The sequence below is a fragment of the Pangasianodon hypophthalmus genome, chromosome 15 (assembly GCF_027358585.1).
Source record: "Pangasianodon hypophthalmus isolate fPanHyp1 chromosome 15, fPanHyp1.pri, whole genome shotgun sequence".
NCBI lineage: Eukaryota > Metazoa > Chordata > Actinopteri > Siluriformes > Pangasiidae > Pangasianodon > Pangasianodon hypophthalmus.
Window position 1 is genome coordinate 6,906,978 of NC_069724.1, and position 22,132 is coordinate 6,929,109.

The 22,132-nt window shown below is 37.3% G+C and overlaps 2 protein-coding genes across 4 annotated transcripts; one reads left to right on the forward strand and one right to left on the reverse strand.

Annotated features, from left to right (window-relative positions):
* The first annotated feature begins 1,196 nt into the window (after nucleotides 1-1,196).
* On the forward strand, nucleotides 1,197-10,663 carry rhogb (ras homolog family member Gb). 3 transcript variants are annotated; one of them, XM_053240337.1, is made up of 3 exons: nucleotides 1,197-1,532; nucleotides 3,173-3,273; nucleotides 6,643-10,663. In XM_053240337.1, exon 3 carries the CDS (start codon nucleotides 6,692-6,694, stop codon nucleotides 7,265-7,267), a length of 576 nt encoding a protein of 191 aa, XP_053096312.1. In that variant the 5' UTR covers nucleotides 1,197-1,532; nucleotides 3,173-3,273; nucleotides 6,643-6,691; the 3' UTR covers nucleotides 7,268-10,663. The 3 variants fall into 3 exon arrangements, with proteins under 3 accessions (XP_053096312.1, XP_026794572.1, XP_026794571.1); XM_026938771.3 differs by lacking the exon at nucleotides 3,173-3,273 and having other exon boundaries at nucleotides 1,198-1,532; nucleotides 6,646-10,663; XM_026938770.3 differs by lacking the exon at nucleotides 3,173-3,273 and having other exon boundaries at nucleotides 1,209-1,532.
* A 762-nt stretch (nucleotides 10,664-11,425) lies between these two features.
* pgap2 (post-GPI attachment to proteins 2) lies at nucleotides 11,426-22,028 on the reverse strand. Its single transcript, XM_026938937.3, has 5 exons — nucleotides 20,147-22,028; nucleotides 18,540-18,789; nucleotides 17,830-17,936; nucleotides 15,884-15,992; nucleotides 11,426-14,082 (listed from the first exon to the last, which is right to left on the reverse strand). Exons 1-5 carry the CDS (start codon nucleotides 20,312-20,314, stop codon nucleotides 13,952-13,954), a joined length of 765 nt encoding a protein of 254 aa, XP_026794738.2. The 5' UTR covers nucleotides 20,315-22,028; the 3' UTR covers nucleotides 11,426-13,951.
* Nucleotides 22,029-22,132: the final 104 nt, after the last annotated feature.

Sequence of the window (22,132 nt, forward strand, 5' to 3'; positions counted from 1 at the left end):
AGTAAACTGGGATGTTGGCATTGATGGGAACTATAACTATAGCATTCATTTAATGCAATTAAACTGTGAGTGGTAGAATAGCACAGTGGTAATGTAGCTGTTGCAGCCCATCAGTGACCTGGGTTTGATCTTGTGTTTGGATGAGAGTGTGGAGTTTGATTTTATTTAGGGCTTTGAAAATACTTTATCAAATCATGTTGGATGGACGAAAACAAATTGTGTTAATGTCACACAGTTCAATCACATGGAACCGATGTACGCATTTGAATTAAGTAAATTCAGCAAGCTTTTATTTTCAGTGTAAGTCCAAGGGGCATTGAGCAGTAGCCTGTTTTTAAATGAAATGTTGATAGTTTTCAAGTGAAAAAAGTTGTGATTTTTAAACCCATGAGCATAACTGGTGAACAAATATTTTATTTATTTATTTATTTTAAAAAGCTGTCTCTTATTGCTTTTAATTTTTCTGGTGAGGACATATAGACCAGTCAGGCAACGCAGACGTGCATGGTGTAATCACCCATGGGCCTCTGAGTTCTTAATCTATCCTTGGTGGTGCCATGACCAAAGACTTCTTCTTTCTATAGAAGCAGCCTTTATTTTGTCACATATACTTTACAATACAGTGAAATTTTTTTCTTCGCATATCCCAGCTTGTTTGAGGTCAGAGCTCAGGGTCAGCCATGATATGGTGCCCCTGGAGCAGGGGGAGTTAAGGGCCTTGCTCAAGGGCCCGACAGTGGCAGCTTGGCAGAGCTGGGGCCTGAACCCCCAACCTTCTGATCAGTTACCCAGAGCCTTAACCTACAAGTTCTCTATCTATTCTGATAAAACTATTCTATTGTATTCCGTTCTATTCATAATCAGAAGTTCTTGCTTTTTCATGCAAATGATCATGACGATGCAATGAATATGCAGATTAGTCTGTGACGTCATAAGACCTCTTCTAGTGATTCCTTAGCATGCAATAGCTACTTTCCCCTGAAAACACTATGTATGTGTGTGTGTATCTTTATGTCATATTAGCTGATTTGTGAAAAAAGATCTTTAAAAGTTTTGTTGGGCGACTTTCCTCAACCCCATGACCCAAGAGATTACAGGGACCTCAACACTTTGACATGCTTAATGCACTGCCCATGATTTTTTCTTTTTTTTTGAGTTTGCTAATTTGTCTGTCCCTTTAAGACTTTATTTTTCAGTACAGGAGCGCAAAACTGGAATTTATGCAAAGTCTTATGACGGGAAAGAAAAAAAAGCCGCCATCGCTTTCTGAGTAGGAGTGAAATCTGAGAATACCCTGCAGTAACTTAATAAAAAAAACATGATGAGAGTGGGCTAAACTGCACACTGCGGGAATTCATGGCCTCACTTCAGCAAACTTCCTCAAATATGCCGTTAAGCCATACTTCCTCTGTTCGGCGCGCGCCTACTTCCTACATGCAGTAAGTAGCTGAGATCCACAGCGGAGTGCGCGTGCTTGCAGACGGACCCGCTGCTCGCGCTGGAATTAAAGCACCTAAAGCGGAGTATGATCGGTAAGACTGCTTCATTTCCACTTCACTGTGTCATGTAAATGTTTTCACTAGGCTGGGGATGGAGTGAGACAGCTTGTCGGTAGCATCTCGTCTTGTTTTTGTTTTTTTTCCCCTTTACTCCGGGCGTTGACTTCAGGCAGGACAGTCGCGCGCTCAGACCTAGGCTACATACAGTACACTATTCTTCACTTTGCTCCTTTTACTTGATCACTTCATGTGGATTGTTCTGATCTTTCAGTCTCGACTTGTGGAGTCGTTCATGTTCAGTCTGTAGAGACCCAGGTGCCACTCCCATGCGCTCATGACCTCTACACTGTCCGAGAAAAAGGGTACTAAACTGCAGTCCCATGTCTCTGGAGTGTTTCCATCAGCATGACACACTGTGTACCTTTACTATGGATCTTTAAAATAGAATGTAAGGCTCATAATTGGACCTTAAGGCTCACTGATTTACTTTTAACCCTTTCCTCTAAAAGCTACACCACATGCACCTTCCCAGGTAAAAGCTAAGGTACAATAAATGTATTACTGATGGTGCATTTTGGTTCCTTATTTCTAAAGAGTACGCTCATACACCTCATACACCTTTTGTACCTTTTTACCTACCTAGAGAAAGCTTTACTCAAAAAAAAAAAAAAGTTATGGTCTGTTATGCATCTCAATTTTTATTTTAAAGGTACAATATATCCACATTTCCAGGTGAATTCTACAAAGGTGCAAAAGATAAGCAGCAAGGAATAGTACAGTTTAGTACCTTTTTCCTGAGAATGCATGTATACACCTATAGTCTGTATGACTACTTGGTGAATTATCCACAATAATAATAATAATAATAATAATAATAATAATAATAATAATAATGGGGAAAAAACCCATCTCAGTGAATGGCTTGGAACCAGAGAGAAGGAACCAGTTCATATCAAATGCAAGTTCTTTATAAACTATTTTAATTTAATCAGCGACCAAAACATACACTCCGGGAAATAAAGGTACCACTGTACTTTTCCTTATTTTTGGGTGGTATCGTGAAGGGTACGTCTTTTGTACCTTCAGTGTGTATATTTTACTTGGGAAAGTGCATGTAGTGTAGCTTTAGTTAGCTTTTATAGTAAGATACAACAGTGGTCTTTAAAATGGTTTTTAAAGGTATAATGTATACACATTTCCAGAAAGATACATACTAAAGTTACAGATGAAGAAAAAGAGAAAGTACGGTTTGGTACCTTTAAGTAAGTAAGTAAGTAAATAAATAAATAAATGATCAAACCTATAACAATTATTATGCAAATTCAGGTTTTGTATCTCATGTATCTTTAAACATGTTTTTGCTATTTTGCGATGCGTACAGTAGATTAGCAAGTTTTGGATCAAATCAAAAATGTCGCAAGGAAAGAGAAAGAGACAATGATATAGTTTGTGGGTTTGCTTTAGGAAAAGTGGAACTGTGTGTAGAGACATCCTCATCCTATAAGCTGTAAGAGTTGTGTGTGTGTGTGTGTGTGTCCATATCAGTATCATAGCTTTGTAAGGTCCATTCATCTGCGCACAGTCACTTCCCTGATCTGGAGCATATCAATTATGCAAATATGTTTTACATTAACAATAGTCTGCTTTTTTCCCACCACCTGCAACACTGTTAGCTGCGATTTGACTGGCTGTGCCTCGTTCGACCGTAAAGCGGATGTTTTGTAAAAGAAGAATCTTTGCTCAGCAGTCTGCAACACCCCGCTGCTGATGCTAAGTGAGAGTTCCTTATTAATCCTTCCTCTTACTGTATGCCCTGTCTTAACCTTAAAAGTTCAGAAATTTCAAAAAAGGCAGAATAACTGAAAGTAGAGATCCATGATATGTGACAAATTCTGACATTGTGAAAGTAATAAGTTGTCATAATAAACTATTTGTACACTTATTAGTTCGTTTGAGGTTAAGCAAGAGAACTCATACGTAAACAGTTGCTGTAGTCACTGTAGTTTATTAGGTAAGTAATCAGTATTATTATGACTCTGATGCATATCCATATCTGTTTTATAGAGCCTCATAATGAATTTGCTAGCTACAGAATGTTTTTACAGTAATAAGCCCAAACATACCCTAAATCCATCCAAGTTGTATAAAACATGTCAGCTGAATTAAGGTAATGGTTTCCATAAACCATTCATGCAAACTCAGCAAGTAGGTTTTGTGAAGAACTGAGAGCATATTGCATTTTTAACCAGATACTTCCACTTTTTATTTCTTTTCTCAAGCAATCTCAGCCTGATTTAGTTCTCTTTTCTTTCTTTTTAGACAAAAAGTGTCAATGCACAGACTAAGTTTAGCACATCCAGAACACAGACTAAGTGTAACACATTCAAAAATGCAGACTGAGTTTAGCTCATCGAGAACACAGACTAAGTTTAACATCCAGGACACAGATTAAGTTTAACACATCCAAAACACAGACTAAGTTTAGCTCATTGAGAACACAGACTAAGCTTAACATCCAAAACACAGACTAAGTTTATCATTCAAAACGCAGACTAAGTTTAACATTTAAAACGCGGACAAAGTTTAACACATCCACAACACAGACTAAGTTTAACACATTCAAAAATGCAGACTAAGTTTAACACATCCAGAACACACACTAAGCTTAACACATTCAAAAATGCAGACTACGTTTAACACATCAGAACACTGACTAAGTTTAACATTCAAAACGCAGACTAAGCTTAACACATCCAGAACACAGACTGAGTTTAACACATCCAGAACTTTTACATTCCTACAATAAAGTTTTGACACTTGTTTTAACAACTCTTGTTTTAATTGGTTTCTCAGCTGATTTTGGTTGTAGTTGAGTAGATGTTTTGGGCAATTATATTTGTTCACAGACATTTCTCACTTCTCTCTCGTTTGGAAGTCTTGCTAACGTGCAGTGTTGCAGCACATTTTCGAAGCATGCATTGTCTCAATTCTGACGCCATCAGTAATGTTTCCTGTTGGTAATCAACGCAAGTTGGTCAGTTTAAAACAGGCCCCAAGGTCTGGTCAAAGGTCTTAAAACTACTAAACCTAAAGTGGGAAGTTGTAATTGTTGTGAATTGCATTTGTAATTTGTATTTATTCACCGTTTTTTGCACCCTCGCATCTCCAAGTCTTATATTATCACTCTTGCAGGCCAGTCAGTTGTCTCAGACCAGAGAGACTGACAGAGGGACACAGGAAGGGGGTTCCACCTCAGTGTTGTTTCGCTAAGTTCTTGGCTTACTAACATCACTAGCTAACGCCTTAAAGCAGAGAGGGCTGGGCTCTAAATCACTCTCCCCCCCATCCCTGGAGATTGGGCAGAGACGGTCTTGCTTCATTATCCTGTGGTAAATTATCTGCTGGACTCTGAACGAGTACGAAAGAATAAAAAAAAACAAGTGAAAAAGACTGAGAGATTTTGTTCTTACCTCTTGAGTGTTCGTGTCAACTTTCAAGTCATTGTAACTCCGAATGATCATGGATTCGTCAAAGCATACGTAAAGGTTTGACGGGAAACGAGAAGTGAATAGTAAAAGAAAAGAAAAAAAAACCCTTAACGCAGAAGTTGTAGACAAAATGGCTTTAGAAATCGCTAGATGGATAAAAAACAGAAGAGTTGAGCATGTCAGATTCATCACTGATGAGTAATTAGAGTCCATGTTTAACAATCTGTAGCGGACATATCTCTGAGCTACACCTTTTTCCCTGATACACTTACAGGAAACATCACACAATGCTGCTGAATTCTCAAATCTGATTGGACAGAAGGTGTTGATTACTTTTCTATAACAGCAGCTCTGATAATAGTTCTGGCTGCGAGGCAAATCATAAGCTTATATAATGCATAACGAATGCGTAACGCATTCGTTCTAATATGTAAGCATGTCTATAGTAACAGCGTACACAGGAACTTGTATGGTGGATTTATTCTTTTCTGTGAGGAGATGTTTATTTAGCATTTTTGAAAGGAGTCTCAAGTGTCAGCACTTTGTCACAGTCTGAAGTAACGCTGTAACTTTAGCTTTTTCGACACGGGAAAGTTTTCAGGACTGAGGGCTTTGAGATTGCTCTTTAACATGACATGCTTCATTTTTTGTTGTATTAACTTCAGGAGAGAGAAAAAAGTGAGGCTGGTGAGGAAACTACTGTTTATAGTTGCTATAACATAAGTTAAAAAAACTATTTTATTTGTTTGTGGATGCAACATTACATGTAACTATAAATGGATAAAAATGCAGCATGTTCTTTAATAAATAAAAAGTGTAATGGTTGGCAAATTATATGCGGTATAAGATGAAAAAAACCAACTTCGATATGTGCTGATATTGGGAAGTAATCAACTTCAGGGCTGTAATGGCATCACACCACTTTATCGCTGAATATTTATTTATGACAGCAGAAAGTTTTTATTCCTTATTTAATATATCTGTTTCTGACCTACATCTAGAAAAAAATTCTCCAAATGTAATGGTTTTTGTATGGCTGTTGTGATTGTGTTTATACTGAGTATTTGAAATATGTACTCATATAATATTATTAAGGACCAGTATTAGCTATATTCATCTAAATATTTGAAGGCTGTTTCACGCAGCACCACACTGAACCCAGCTTACAGGAAACATTATAATGGAGGAAGGGCAGATGATGAGGCAGCCAATAAACATTTATGCAAAACATATTTTTGACTTCTTTAGTCAAATGCCTTTTCCAGAGGTTAAAAAATAGAGCGTATACTTTACTATCTTAGTCAGTGTAGTTTAAAGAAAACATGGATATGAACAGCTTTAGTGAGAATTTCTCTCATGTCTGTCTCAGCCTAAGGTCCTTTTTTGTAGTTCTGAGTTAGCAATATATAGCCAAGTATTTTAAACGTTTATGGACTGAGATCAACAGCTGCCACTAGGCTTCCATTATATGTGAGTTCACATGTTTTAGGTTCTCTTCTTAGAACAGGGAAATGTATTGAAATCGTCCCTATAGATTAAGATGGCAGAGATTAGGTTCCTTTTCCTAAGTTCAAATCTTTAACCACTTCCTCATCTTCTTTGTTCTTGTTCATGGTGGAATGCTCTTGGTTACATGTTATGTGTGTCTTTCTCAGGAGATTGCTGAAGTAGATCCAGTAGATCTGAGTGCTCCATCCCTCCAGCATGCAGAGCATCAAGTGTGTGGTTGTGGGAGATGGTGCGGTGGGGAAAACCTGCCTGCTCATCTCTTACACCACTGGCGCCTTCCCCAAAGAGTACATCCCCACTGTGTTCGACAACTACAGCTCTCAAGTGAGCGTGGACGGCCGGACCATCAGCCTCAACCTGTGGGACACGGCAGGACAAGAGGAATACGACCGCCTGCGCACGCTCTCCTACCCCCAAACCAACGTGTTCGTCATCTGCTTTTCCATCTCCAGCCCGCCCTCCTACGAGAACGTCAAGCACAAGTGGCATCCCGAGGTGACGCACCACTGCCCCAATGTGCCTATCCTCCTTGTGGGCACCAAGAGTGACCTGCGCAACGACCCTGAGGTGCAGAAGAAGCTGAAAGCTCAGAACCAGGCGCCCATAACGCCGCAGCAGGGCCAAGCGCTTGCTCGCCAAATCCATGCGGTCAAGTACATGGAGTGCTCGGCGCTCAGCCAGGACGGCATCAAGGACGTGTTTGCCGAGTCTGTTCGCGCTTTCCTCAATCCTCAACCCGCTTCGCCCAAAAGACCCTGCGTGCTCCTCTGAAAACTAAGTCCTGAGATATATGCGAAAATTTGATATTAATATTATAATAAGAAATGTATAAAGAGAATCAGTCTTTCGGAAACAGATTGCAGGAGGAGTCAGGAGTCAGTTGGCTGGTGCTTGATATTTACAGGCTGTGAAAATAGTAATTAATACTGTACGCTCGGACAAACAGGCAGGGAACAAGCACATCAGTCAAGTTTGAAGGAAATTCAAAGCACATACAATAGTTTTGCCATTCTTAATCACCTAATGGTATTTTTGAGCATGGAGGATAGATACATGATTGTGGATTGTATGACCTCGTGAAAGGTTTATGCCTCATTCTAAAGAAATTTACACAGTTTTCCCTTTACCACAAGCGTAGCAACAAGTCATGGAAGTCTATTTCACCTCGGTGTGTCACAAAATTTAGGCTGACGATTAATTGTCCTACCACTAATTACGATTAATGAAGGAATTGTCTTTTCTGTTAACCTTATACCACTCGTAAGCTTAGCAGTAGTGTACTTATGCACATATACAGCAAAGATATAATATTTGATAAATATTTCTGCCTAGCAGACTATAAAAAATAGAAAAGGAAAACATAGCACAAAGAACATATTAATAAAATTGTAATATTATTAAATCCACAAATACACTATAGCAACAATTATATAAATTATATAGTGACAGTTAGGTGATTATGTTAGTAAGTTAGTACAGAATAAAACAGGACAAGGTGTGCTGTTGTAATAAATAAATAATATATATATATAACAGCTCATCCTGAAATGTTTTACTCCTCTTATACTATAAAAATTACCTTTGATTTTAATTTAAAGAGAGACACGTGATACTTACTTTTCTCTTTCCTCTCCCTTGAAGTTAATAAGATAAAAACCTAAGCTTGTCCTGTTACTGAGAAACGGGAAAGAGCAAATTCCTCTGTCCTGAAGACTTTTCTGTGACAGAAACCTTAAAGCTTTAACTTTGACTGTTATAAAGTGCTGACACTGGAGACTCCATTCATAAAAACTAAATAAACATCTCCTCAATTACACGTTTTTTTTAAATCCATTTATGTAGATCATCCTCCATACAACTCCATGTGTAAGTTGATACTAGAGAGAATATTAAAATAAGAGAATTAATATAAACCTTATTAAATAAAATTAATCAACATTTTCTGACCAATCAGAATCGAGCATCCAACATAAGTTTGATATAATATGATTATCATTTCTTAAAAAAGTGTGAAATAGAGTGAAACAGACATCTAATACTTATTTGCAAAATATGTTAGCATGTCATGGCTGATGGACTACATTTGAAGTAAAGGGGAAAATGGTGTGAATTTGACATTTTTCAAGATTAAATAATAAGTAATGTATCATTGAAAGTACTATTAATAACTATGCAGTTAGTGCAATCAGGAACTTGAGATTACAGATTATTCTTGTACGTATATAAAACAAAGCATTTAAATATCTCAAGGTGCATGCTGAGCGACGGGATTATAGCTCGTAGAGACTATATCTACGGTCACTTGGCTTTTAGTGCTGGTTGACTTCAGACATAAGCGTAGTCTGTGTCTGCGTCAGCAGCTGCAGGAGTTGCAGTGCAGGGAAACCTCAGTTATGCACTGACCACACTACTTCCCCATTACTTCAATTTGATTGGGGGAAACAAGCATCTTGGCAGTCTACTCAGGAAGCAAAGGCTCTAGTAGAAATCACACTCCATTCTCGTTTACTGTTTCCCAGCAGGACAGGGTGGGGCTTCAGGGGGAAGCAGCTCAAATTAGAAAACCTGTCACTTTCAGCACTTGATGACTGAACTGGAATCAGCTTGCAATATTTTTACATCCTAGTTATACTGTATATTATTAAAATCACATTCACAGTTATGAACAATTATGCTTTAAGACAAATCTTTAAGATAGTCTCTTCAAAAAACTCTCATGCTGTCCTACCCAATATGTAGCTAATATGTTAAAATTTAGATTTTTTTAAAACAAAATAGTAGCTTTTTACTCATGAGTAGAAAACATGCAGAAAATTTGGCCAGATGATTATGTACCAATGATTATTTAATGGAAACCCCAGTTTGCGGTCAGTACAGATTTTCAATCAAGTTCCCAGTGAACTCGCCGCTAACATAACATATTAGGAGTCAATCAGAGGACTTTCAGTTCCCATGAGTCCTTGGTGACATATAAATGAATGAGCAAGCCTTGAAGCTAGAACACAAATGCAGTTTCTTCAGGTTACTGACAGTCCCTTACAAAGCCATCCTTCAGCTTTATACCACATCAAGTGACAGACATGGCTTGTTGTAGAACCACTTCTTATCTGTTATCTAACTTCGAGTTAGAAGGTTCAAACTGGGCCCAAATCCTGACACAGATGCCTTCAAGGCTCTGTGAATTTTGATTTGTTTGATTATAAGCTGAATATGCATCAAGATGAGTGCTTGAGGTTCACAGTTCAAAGCATGTCAAGCTCTGAGTTTAGGCTCCATGAGCTGAAATGGCATTACGCATGCACCCTACTACTGCTCATGACTGCAAATGCATTTGCTAAACAATATTACTGAGCATTTTCACTTTTTACACATATCCTAAAATTTTCCATAATTTCAACCTTTTTTTTCTTTTTATATGCCATTGTGATGTTTATCAAGGTACCATGTTCTGGGGGTGGGAGGGTGGGGGGGTTAAATTCATAACTAACATGCCATGGTGTCAAAAACAGTTGAATTTAATACAGAACCATATTTATAAGATCTAATTACGTTTATAGATGTACCACTTCTGTCATTCAAAATTGAAATATAAGTGGAAAAAAACTGAAATCGAACCATTTCACACTGAAGAATCTGCTTGCAAAGAATGCATTAAAAAGGATGAATTAAAATAGTTGTTTCTAAACTTTGAGTTTTCTGTATGCTAAATAGAACTAGGTCTATGTGTGGCACAACCTGGGCACAAATCGCTTATGAATTTCAACAGAGTGAAATGCAGGACGCAGACGCCGGACAGAGCTCAGTGTCACTGTGTCGCGGATAAACAAGACAAGAAAAGCTCGCCTTTTCCTCAGTCTCAGAGAACAGCCAGCGCGGCATTTTGTGCTGATCCACAGGAAGTAATCTTCCTCCTGGAAACAGTAGAGCTGGGAAGGGTTTATATTTCCGCACGCTTCCCCCCTCTGAGCCTGTCCCCTTGCGTCTGCCTCCATCTTTTTGACACCAAAGAATACTAAGTCTCAGCAGTGTCTCAGCAGTGTCTCACCACACCTTTAAATCCACCTGTATGTAAGATGTTTTACAGTTTGTAATTTATTTTCCTAAATTCCTGATGATGTATTTGTTTAAAAATGTGTTTTAATGCAAATAAACACAGCTTCCATGTCATGTGTTGTAACATCAATGCAATCTCTACTTAAAATTGTTAGTCCAGATAACTTTCTTAATAGTGTTATTTAACTGCTACATTATTGAAACATATCTTAGAAAGCTATTGATTATAGACAAATTGATCAAATATTTCTATATTTAAGTTTATTCTAAAATAATAATAAGATTTTATATGTTGATTTGTTAAACAAATAAAAATTTCTGCCAATGAAAAAAATTGAAACTTTAGTAAAAATAAGTAAAATGATTAGAAATTGGATTTTGGATCATCTATTCAACTATTTCAAAATCATGAAAATAGGAAATAATAATTACATAATAATTACATGTACATGTCTTAGTTTCTTGTACACCATCAAGTCAAGAAGTTTGTGATCCAAGTTGAACTTTTAATATTACATCCGAGAAATGGGTAAAATGTACAAAAGCCACTGCACAGTTTAACATAAAACATCATTACTGTTGCATTAGTGACTGACCAGAGGTGCTGATATATATTTTTTTTGTTCTTTTTGGCGAAAATTGTAAATACAGCACTACTAAAGTCTTAATCGGACAGAATGTGTTGATTAATTTTATATAACAGCAGCTCTGACATTAATTCTAGCTAAAAGGCAAATCACAGCTTTATATTAATGCATTTATGATAATCTAATACATTTTTGGTGGTTTATAAAAATAAACAGCATGTTTATAACATAAGTGATAACATGTACTAACTTCTCATGGATGTTCCACAACAACAGACATAACCATATATGGGTAAAAAGTACAATGTGTCTTTATTTAATGAATACAAAAATTGTTAGCACTGGCAAAGTTGTGAAGTTATCACAAAAAACAGGTGTAAGTTATTCTAATTTTAGGTCTTAGTAATTTCTTTTTGGTTCCTTAGCAAATGTGTCATCGTGTTTATGACCACAACAGTAACCTACTGTATTAAAAAAAAAAAAAAAACTGGGTAAAGAAATTATTGAAAAGCATCAGCCTGGCTGAAATGTAATGTTAGAAAAGTGGTTTCTGTGTTTTTGTGCTTGTAACTGAGTATTTACAGTTTTTCTTTCCTTAGCTAACTGTTCTTTCACTTGGTCATAGATAGCAGTATATTAAAGAACAGACTACAGATTTTATTTATCTGTTTGTTCACATGTGACTTTAAACCACATTTTAACCACCGAGTCACACAGTGACAGCTTTCTGCCCAAGATGAATGTGCAGACTGAAAAGAGGAAGCAGCTCTGCTATGGTATATTTAAATAGAGAGGTGGCTCAGCCATTTCCCTATCTGTGTTACTGACACAAAGTTTAAGAGAGCATCACACATCATCTCCATAATATACATCTGCCTTTCGTTTTCTTGCATGCTCTCTCAGCACCTGACTCTCTTTCACTCTGATTGCTTATCAGGCTTTTACAACAAAACGAAATATACGTAGTGTGTCTGATGTCACTTTATACATCAGAAAGTCCCTCGCTGTGATATAAATTTCTTTCTCTGGTACCGTAGCCCTCCGCTCTCTGACCGCGATTATTTGACAGTAAAATGAGCTCTCTGTACTTCCATTTGTTTGCCAGGTGAGAACAGGGCCAGGCTTTGTCCAAGCAGCCCCATTCATTTGTTTACATGCTCGGTTACACCAGCTTATTTGTGATGATGGGATTCATGTAATAAACCATTAGCAGTGAAATACACTAGGAATGAATTATTGTTCTTCTGCTGCTGCTTGGAAAAACATCACCTGGTCCTGTAGCCCAACCAAATCAAGGACCGGTGTGTTGTGCATTCTGAGATGCTTTTCTGCTCATCACGCTTGTAAAGAGTAGTTATTCGCTTCTGACCTCTCTCATAAGCAAGCCGATTCTGCCCTCAGAACTTTTTGAAATACTCAAATCAGCTCATCTGGCACCACCAACCATGCAACCAAGTCAGCGAGATAAACCACCTAAAAATATTTTAACGTAATACAGGAACTTATTACTAGCGTTTGGCAGAATTCACTCATCATTATAAAATTTACAGCCGTTTTGACACTGATAAATACATTTTAAGAAAGAGTACATATGAAGAAGATATAAAATCTACCCTATCAGTGTACATAACCTTAATACTTGAGTAGCAATTTATAGTGTGCTTATTAAATGTATAGTTTGTCCACGGCTTCAAAAGCTTAAGTGCGAAGACAGAAAGTCATAAAAGCTCATTTAATTTCTGCCATTTACATGACGAGATACAAAAAATTGAAAAGAAAAGATCTTTTAAAAAGGTCATTTTAAATTGGGCAATAATTAAAATCCCTTCACACAGAATTGTACACATTACACTGTCTTTTTTTTTATGTTCAATGTACCTCTAAGGCTTCTTCGATTGTCCCACAGGTTCTAAGTAGAACCATACAATTGTGTGTTTCTTGATCACCATTTAAAGAAGTACTCTTTTTTTCCCTATGAGATCATCTAAGACATGTTTGGTGTTTGAAATATGTATCTTTAGTTTTGTACTGGAGCTGCAAGTTTAATGTCGTAAAGTAGTAATGACAGCTTATAGCTACCAGTTTAGCATTGTCTAAATTGCATGTCTAAATGTCTCACAACATGAAAAAGTTGTGATGTTTCATTTTTGGCTAAACTGTTCCTTTAAACACTATTAGTAGCCAGTGTTAATAAAACTGACTTTGGTATTCAGGTGCACTAATGGTTGTGGTCTGTAAAATCTCTTGCTCATGACATAAGAATAAGATAGCATCCTTAACACATCATTAAATCTGACCTGAGATACATTACCAAACATAAAATATATTTCAGAAAGTGTTCACTTTCAATTCTGCTCACTGAAGATGTACAGCAGTTATTATTTTTACATTTGGGTTATTAATATTATCATAATAATTCAAAACTTTAGATTAAAAATGATCACTTGTATAATTTCAGTCAGTGACTTCAGTGACTCTTTTTCTTTTCAACAGTTTTAAATATCCCAAGTTATAACATTTACAAATCTGTGCAAAATAATCACAAAAACTTTGTAAACACAAATTTCGGATACAGTAAAGCCAAAAATAAAATAAAAAAAAATTAAACATTTTATTTGTTTGGGTTAGTTATTAACATACTCTTGTAAGGACTTTTTAAAAATGGCACACACAAACACGAGTGCACACACACGCATGTACACGCACGCACACACACACACTTACTTCAGCGCAAGAATAATGGTTCTATGTATTCAGATGCACAGTTGGTTCCATGTTAATGTGGTTCCATGTTCATGTGTTTGTTATTCAACAGTCAGATGTGTTTGCCCTCCACTGGCACTGCCACCATCACCGCTTTACTTCCAAAGTCCCAGTAGGCTGTCATATGGAAGGCCATGTTGGAGAGCACTACCAGGTACTCGCACAGAGCGAAGAGTGTGTAAACTAGAAAAAGAAGGAAACAGATTCTGTTAAACTGTGACACAATCATGCTTATACCACAGCCTTGTTAAATACTCCAGAAAGTGTTGAATTTTCTATAACAGCAGCCCTGACAGGAGTGCCAGCTATAATTCAAATCACAGGTTTATATTAATGCACTTGTTCTAATACGTTATCATTTCTATAGGTACAGAGACTTGTATAATCTAGGCCTAATAATAAACTGTGTTGTTATTTCACAAAGAGAAATGTATAATCATGGACATTTTCTGTAAGGAGACATTTATGGAAAATTTATGCTTTGATTTGACTTTGTAAGTCAGTACATTTTCTGACAAGGGAAAGTCTTCAGGACAGAGGACTTTGCTCTTTCTGGTTTTAACAATCTGTATTTTTTTAGTCTCATTAACAAGAGAGAAACAAAAGAGAGGCAGTTGAGGGAATGACAACAGGAACTAATATGTTTCACAAATATTCCACAGAATTAAGTGTAAGTACAAATGGATAAAAAGTGTTATGTAATTTTAAAAAAAATTCAATGCTAGGACATTGCTGTGTTATAACAGGAATAAAACACTGTGAAACATGCTATTATTATAGGAAAATAATCAGCTCTGGTGTGGTAACAGTGACTCATCTTCACTTGCTGATTTTTCCCCCATAACAGCATACCACGTCATGGCATACGTCTTTAATAAATGTTGCTGGTTAGACATTTTTGCATTTTTGTGGACTATTTTGGTTGCCACAGACCTGCATTAGTTTCTTCAGGTGACATACACTTCCATTACAAGTAGTGGAAGTCAATGTCAAAACAAACATACTGGCTTGTTGGGTGACAGGCAAATTGTGTAATTTTTTTTAACCAAACAATTTCTTTAACATCCATTCAACATGATATTTTATCCTATTCAGAATAATAATAAGGAGCAAGGTATTTCAGTGGACTGAAGCAAGCACTCAAAAAAATACTGTAGCAGACCCAATAACGCATGAAACAATGTGGCCATAGTACAGCGGTTCTAGTTTTCTAAATGTGACCCATTGCTGCTTCTGTAGCAGATCCTCTGTTCCTGCTTATCTACTCACATTTATGTAAATTATTTAGCTGATGGCAGCATATCGGACAGGGGAGACTAGCAACACAGCTGAAGACCTTAGGTCAGAAAGGGAAGAGTTTTCAAATTTTCATAGATTCTTCATTTTATGTACCCTCTCTGTTCTGCTTGTGTTTTAAAAAAAAAAAAAAAAAAAAAAAAGGTAGATGGCAAAACCAATGTTTAAATAGGCAAAGACATGTGTGTTTATTCTCCCCATGTCAAATTCAAAAAACATCTGTCTTATCTGTTTTGAGTCTGTGGCAAGAGTAAAAAGTGGAAATGTGAAGCTTCACTACAAAACAAAACCATTTCAAATTGTCTTATACTGTATCCAGGCATGAACTAACCACTAATGGCTAAGCATTAAACGGTAACTGTTGTTGCCATGCAGTCATGTTATTTCCTTACCAAGACCTTTGTAAGCAAAGAATCTTCTGTAGCTGGAGTTTTTAATTGAATACCCATTTACATTTGCCTCATTTGTTACAGAGTTTTAAACTTCAGCTTGGGACTACAAAAATTATCTTGGGCCTTAGATGAGGAAAATCTTCCTTGTTCATTCAGCTACAATCGGACAATCGTATTCATGAAGCTTTAAAGATTTGCAGCTGAGCTTCTCTCCTTATATGGGCTCTCACTGTATCTTTACAGACAGACTTCATGTGAGTGACGTCTAGAAAATAGGGTTAAGATGCTGAACTCACTTCCTGGTTCACAATACTTGTTGTGGCGCCTGAAGAAGTAACCGGCAGCCAACGTTAAGACAATGTTGAAGAGGAAGAGGCGGACCTTGTAGCGGTATGATGTCATCTCCTGTTTTCAGAGACAGAGACCAAGAGAAGAAAATGGAGAGAAAAAGAAGGTCGAACGTTTCATGAAACGTTGAACATTTCACCACTTCTCCTCCGCAACTAGATGTGGTGCAATTATTTGGAGAGAGGTTCTGTAAACACTTCACTCTATCTAAACCACTTCCCCTACACGTTACACACCTTCACAGCCTTAAAATAAAGAGACACTGCGGTCTTCAACACATACACTCCCAGTTCACAGCTGCACTTGCACCTCTTGTGATTGCATTGAGACATGATACCAGTCAAAAGGCTGAACATCAAAGAAATGTTTTATAAAAATCACCTATGATCATTTGTAACAATCCTGTGAACCAGGAAGTGAGTTAAATATTAAAGCTTATTTTTCTTTCTGTGCACATGAGAGACTACATTATGGCTTGATTTGCCGTGAAATGGTTAAGAATGTGACATGGCAATTATGAACAGGAAATAAGAATATTTACACAATTTGTTAACCTAGTTTATTCAGACGCTGAGTAACACACACAACAGATTAGATGCAGATAATGAGAAAAATTAGACATACTTGTACTGATTGTGGCACACAAATGACTAACGGAGAAGCAGGATGTGTAAATTGTGCCCTCTGGTGGTGACACAGAAGTCTGGACCACAGACTGTCTATAAGGTGGACAACAAATTACCAGTGATTTGTGTAATGAAACCAAACGATGGACAAATGGTCAAAAATCAGCAGCTTGTTCGAGATGGCACGATGTAACTGCCTTATACCCGGAATGGTGATAACACTAGGGGTCCATAAAGGATCTCTGAATATGTTTAATATGAAACTAAAGAGTTTTGTGGCCCTGAGCAACATTCTTCCAGACTAAATACTAAGAATGATGGTGCATACATGTAAACTGGCATCAGTTGTGTGTTATTAGTCTTTTACATGTAAATCGGGTGTGTATGAAGACTACATATCTGCTGCAAAAGAGCTTACACCCACACACCGAATTTTTCATATTACATTTTTCATATACAAATGTTTAACCAGAAGTCTATGTAACTTTGGTATACTTTTTTCATATACAAATGTTTAAGCAGAAATCTATGGAGAGTAATAATTAAAAAAACAGCAGCGGGTGGTGACAGAGGAGGAAAAATCTATTTTGAAAAATCTATTTTTAATCAAACAGCCTTACACAGATGTTGAGGATATTCAGTAGTACCTACTGTCACTGTGATGTTGTCTGTCAGGTCACAGGAAGTTGACTGATAGATAGATCAGCTAGTAAAACATGATGGGGTGTGCTATTATAGAAAAATAATCAATGACTAGGTGGGATGATCTGTTACCACCCCAAAATTTATTGTTTTCCAATAACAGCATGGCTTGATTTTTCTCCTCTTACACCACAAAGATTTGCCAACAGCTTAAATTTTTTACTTATTAAAGAAAAACACTTTGTACTTTTTATCAGTTTATAGTTACAGTTATGAAAAATTAATCAATACCTTCTGCCCAATCAGAATTGAAAATTCAAAAACGCTGAGCTATAGCTTCCAATAACATCTATAAAATGAATCTAACATAAAGAGAAATATTAGCGATATTAACACTGAGGGAATTCTTTAGGACTGAAATTATATTTTGACACAAAGTCTGTACACTAACATTGATGTGGGTGGGGTGAAAAATTGTACTCCAGCCATTCGCCAGAGAGAGATAATGCCGCTTCGATTTTTAATCACTGCCAACCCATACACAGTGTGTGGTCTAAACACAGAACTTAACAAAGATAAAGGCCCTCGGAATAAACAGAAAGAAGTGAGAAAAAGGGGTACATTACCTCAGTACTAAGGGTGTACTTCGTAATCACATACCACAGCCTGCAGGTGCACAGCATGTGGAGCCCAGAGCTGGCGATGAATGTGATGAAGCCATTTTTATGAAGATCTGCAAACCAGACATGCAACAGCTTTATTTTTCAATGTTAGTCTTTTTTCTTTAACCTTTAAATATTTGTGCAGTGTCCTTTGCAAGATGATTTGCACAGTGTAGAATATAATGCTATAAAAATGAATACTATTATTTAGTAGCCTGGACCGTCATGCCAAAATTAATTGAAGGTACACCTCTAAAATTATTTGAAATTTGTGCTAAAGCAATATGGCAATATGAAAAAAAAACTGCACTAAAAAATTTTCGTTTAATACCATGATAACAAAAGTATACTTATGAAAAAAAATTATTAAACCAATTCTATATTTTTACATAAAAGGAATCTGTTCCACTTCCACAAACTAAGCCTACACTTTCAAAAATCAGGCAAAAAAATATGCCAATTAAATAGCAGCGTGTACTTCAGTGAGCAGTAAAACTAACTGGGTTCTGTTCATTTCTAAAAACAGTTCTAGACTCGCACTGTTTATTGAACATGCCTCCTCTCTGTTTTCATTAGTTGTCCCAGTAAAATTGTCAAAAAAAACAAAACAACTGCCATTATTTTGTTCTCAGCTGCAGCGGAGTGAGACGAACATGTGAACAAACACCACTCACTGTAGGTTTCAGTAGAACAGACGTAGGTGAGCAGCAGCAGTCCTGCGTTCTCGCTTACAGCACAGAGGAGAGTGAAGGCGCTCAGGAGCTGCTCCACGATCTGCTTGGCGAAGCGGCCTCTGTAAAAGTTGAAGTAAGCCGCTGCTATCAGGAAGCGCGGGGCTGAGTGCAGGCCGATGCAGAAGCGCCAGATGTAGCGCTGTGGTGTGAGGCTAATGGCCGCACTAATGGATGGGAGGTAGTTGTGGACCTACAAAGAGAATATAACCTGGGTGTGAGAACAGTGTTTGGTGGTTCAGTAACAGCAAGCAGTTATAATAAAATACAGCAAAATTCACAATTTTCATTATTCTATCATTATTTTAGACTTTTTTTCAGAAACCTTTGACTAGACATGTGCCAATATTAACTCTGATCAGCAGGTCAGAAGGAGTTTATTAGTTTTTTTGATAACAGCATGTCTGACAATAGTGCCGGCGTGGTTTATATTAATGCACTCATTCTGGCATGTTATCATTTCTCTAGGAACAGCTAACATGGAGATACGTCTGGCAAATGCTTCACATAAACAGATTTTTAAAAATGTATGGAATTGTTCATATGGTGATGTTTTCTGTGAGGAGATGTTTATTTGGCATTTTTGGAGGGAGCTTGAGGTAATAAAGATATTTTTCTTGCCACTATTGTATTTGTACTGTATAATTAGCTGTTCTGCAAATTTGGCATCGCTCTAAAGCCCTATTCGGATTGGATTATCCATTTTTCCATTTTCCAGTATCCATTTTTTTTGTTTTGTGATTCAAGAAGTGTTTAATATCTGGGGAGGGTCACTGATAAACACACTACAAGACTGAATTAAGCAAGTAGCAGCAACCAAACATCTTTTTTTTCTAAAGCGAGGCGACATCTGCATAGAAAATCACGGACGTGCATCCGGACGAGACTACCATTATCAGACGATCGCTGAGTTTGGTGTAAAACAGTAGGTAATTCGGGCTGTAATTCACTCAGAGGAGGACAGAACAAGAAAAATCCCGACATGACTGATCCGGGTGGAAATAAAATCACAGAGGAGCAGGACCCTATGTAAATTTAATCCTGTCCGGATAGGGCTTATGCCATCCTCCTGTTGTTGGCTTTTAGACTAGTGTGTTGTAGCAGTGCTCACACTCAGATCTTAATCAGACATTTCTGACACTGCCTGTAATTTGACACTGACTTCCTTTGGATGCAATGGTATTAAAATGTCACAACAACCACTGACCTCAGGTCATGACCAGATTTCTTATATGATGTGCCATTTTTGTCTGTGACAGCACAATCAGGATGAAAAATCATAGACTGTAAAACCGACTTAATACCTTTTGATATGCAAATAATCACAACGAATCATGAATATGCAAATGAGTCTATGGCGTCATTTGGTAACGTCTAGAGACTTTCTGAGCATTAGCTACTTTCCCCTGAAAAAGTGTACAGACGCCCCTGTATAAAGTTCACCTGGATAATAGTGATAAAGATAAAGCTGCTTACTGGCACATGTACAGTACTACAGTAACATGCAGCTCATAATTCGACAGTGACAGTGCTGTGTGTGGGATACACACCTGGCAGTGAGTGTAGGTGGCATCGTTGTAGTGGTAAATAAGTGAAAGTACGATGCAGGTGATGAGGCCGAGGAGAGGCAGACACACAGTTCCCACCGTGAACACAGTGAAGGGCAGCCGGACGAGCGGTTTATCGCGCTCAGTACCGCCATACGGCCCCTGCAGCATCCCGGCCACTTCACCACACACTCACACACACTCACACACACTGCTAACTCCTAAACCAACAGGTCAGAATAACCACTGCTGCCAGTCTACACTCCATTTCATCCTACTGACTGAGCTACACACTCCGTGTTTTTGTCAGCGAGCTGCTTTACAACTAGCTTTGTTGCTAACTAGCAAAAATACTACTAACACCGAAACGCGTTTTATAACAAATTCCGTGTATACATGAATTAGTTTAGTATTTATCTAACCGGAAGTCTTTTTTTTTTGCCAAAAAACAGTGGTAGTACATGGTGAGACGTTAAAACAACACTTCCGGTGAGTTTACGCCATAAATTCAAACTAAAAGTCTTCAGCGTTGCTAACAGCTAAGCTAATGCTAACCAACTAACATTTTGCTATTCGCGTTTTTTGAATAGCGTTTTAACGGAACCGTTCTTTTCGAACCATAAGCGAGGCTATAAATTGAATGTACACAAGTTTTTCTTAGCTAATGGTGCGAACAGTTAAGGGAAGCCAAAGTCCTTCTTTTGGGAGGTTTATATGCTACAGTGTTTGCATAATCCTAAATAGACTTTGTTCTGTGTTTTCTGACAATGTATTGTACCGCTTTCTGTTAAAGCCAGAGCCGTGCTGCCTTCACGTGCTAGCGGAATTACGGTTGATAAAATAAAGGGTGAACATCAACTTCCCATCCAGTTGTAATCACTTGAAATTGGAGCTTTTTACAAAGAACAATGTCAGGAAGATACCAGAAAAGATCAGGTTCTCTAACATTAATGACGATACTGAAAGCAAATGCTTTATCGACTCTAATACTGGGAGCAGGTGAATGCAGCATCATCTTTGTCAGAAAGTATATTATGATCCATTTGTACAGGCATCAGGTTGGAGTCACAGCCACATCTTTCATATTTGCAGAGTCTGAAGGTGAAATGGAATTCGATTCCAATACTGATGTTTTAGTAAGGAATAAAATAGTGGCCAGATCAGAAGCAGATTTACCACCCTGAAGCTGATTAACTTCCGATAACTGCAGTCTAACAAATCATATCCATTTCATGTTGAGGAACATCTGCAAAACAAGTTAGTTCCTTTTTTTGCCTAATCTGATGTGCAAACGAATAAAACCTCAAGTTACAGCTTTACCTCTGACTGTTACAAACTGCTGACACTGGAGACTCCTTCGAAAAATGTTAAATAAACATTTCAAAGAATAATTCCCAACATCAACAGTTACAGAGGTTTTTAATTAGTCATGGAGCGTTTGAAATACAAATCCCTCTGTAAGCTGTTCCTATAGAAACAAGTGTAGAACTGGATGCAAACAGCAACACTAAGCCTAGTCCTTCCTGGTACTAATGTGTATGCCAGAAACACTGTTAAAATATACTTCAAACAGGAAGGAAGCTTATGAAGAAAAACTATTTCAGACATCTGACCTTGCTGTGACCTTGACCATGTTTGGATCAATTGTAAAATCCATCCTAAATTAAAAAGTTCATCCACTGGTTACAAGTGATAATACCATATAAATCCTACAAACATTCAACCACTCGTTCTTGAGTTATCATGCTAACAAGAATCTCAGATAGACAACCTGAAAAACATAATGCCACTTCGTGGTGGAGGCGTAACAATAACTTATTAGGACTACATGGAATTAGGGAAAATTAGGCAAAATTATTTGTGCAAATTTCATTTTTAGCCAAACTGTTTCTCTTGATGAACGCAATAGAACAGAAACAAATTTGCATAAAAAGATACACATTCATTACAAACCACATTGTCTCTTATTAAAAATATATAACTTAAGTT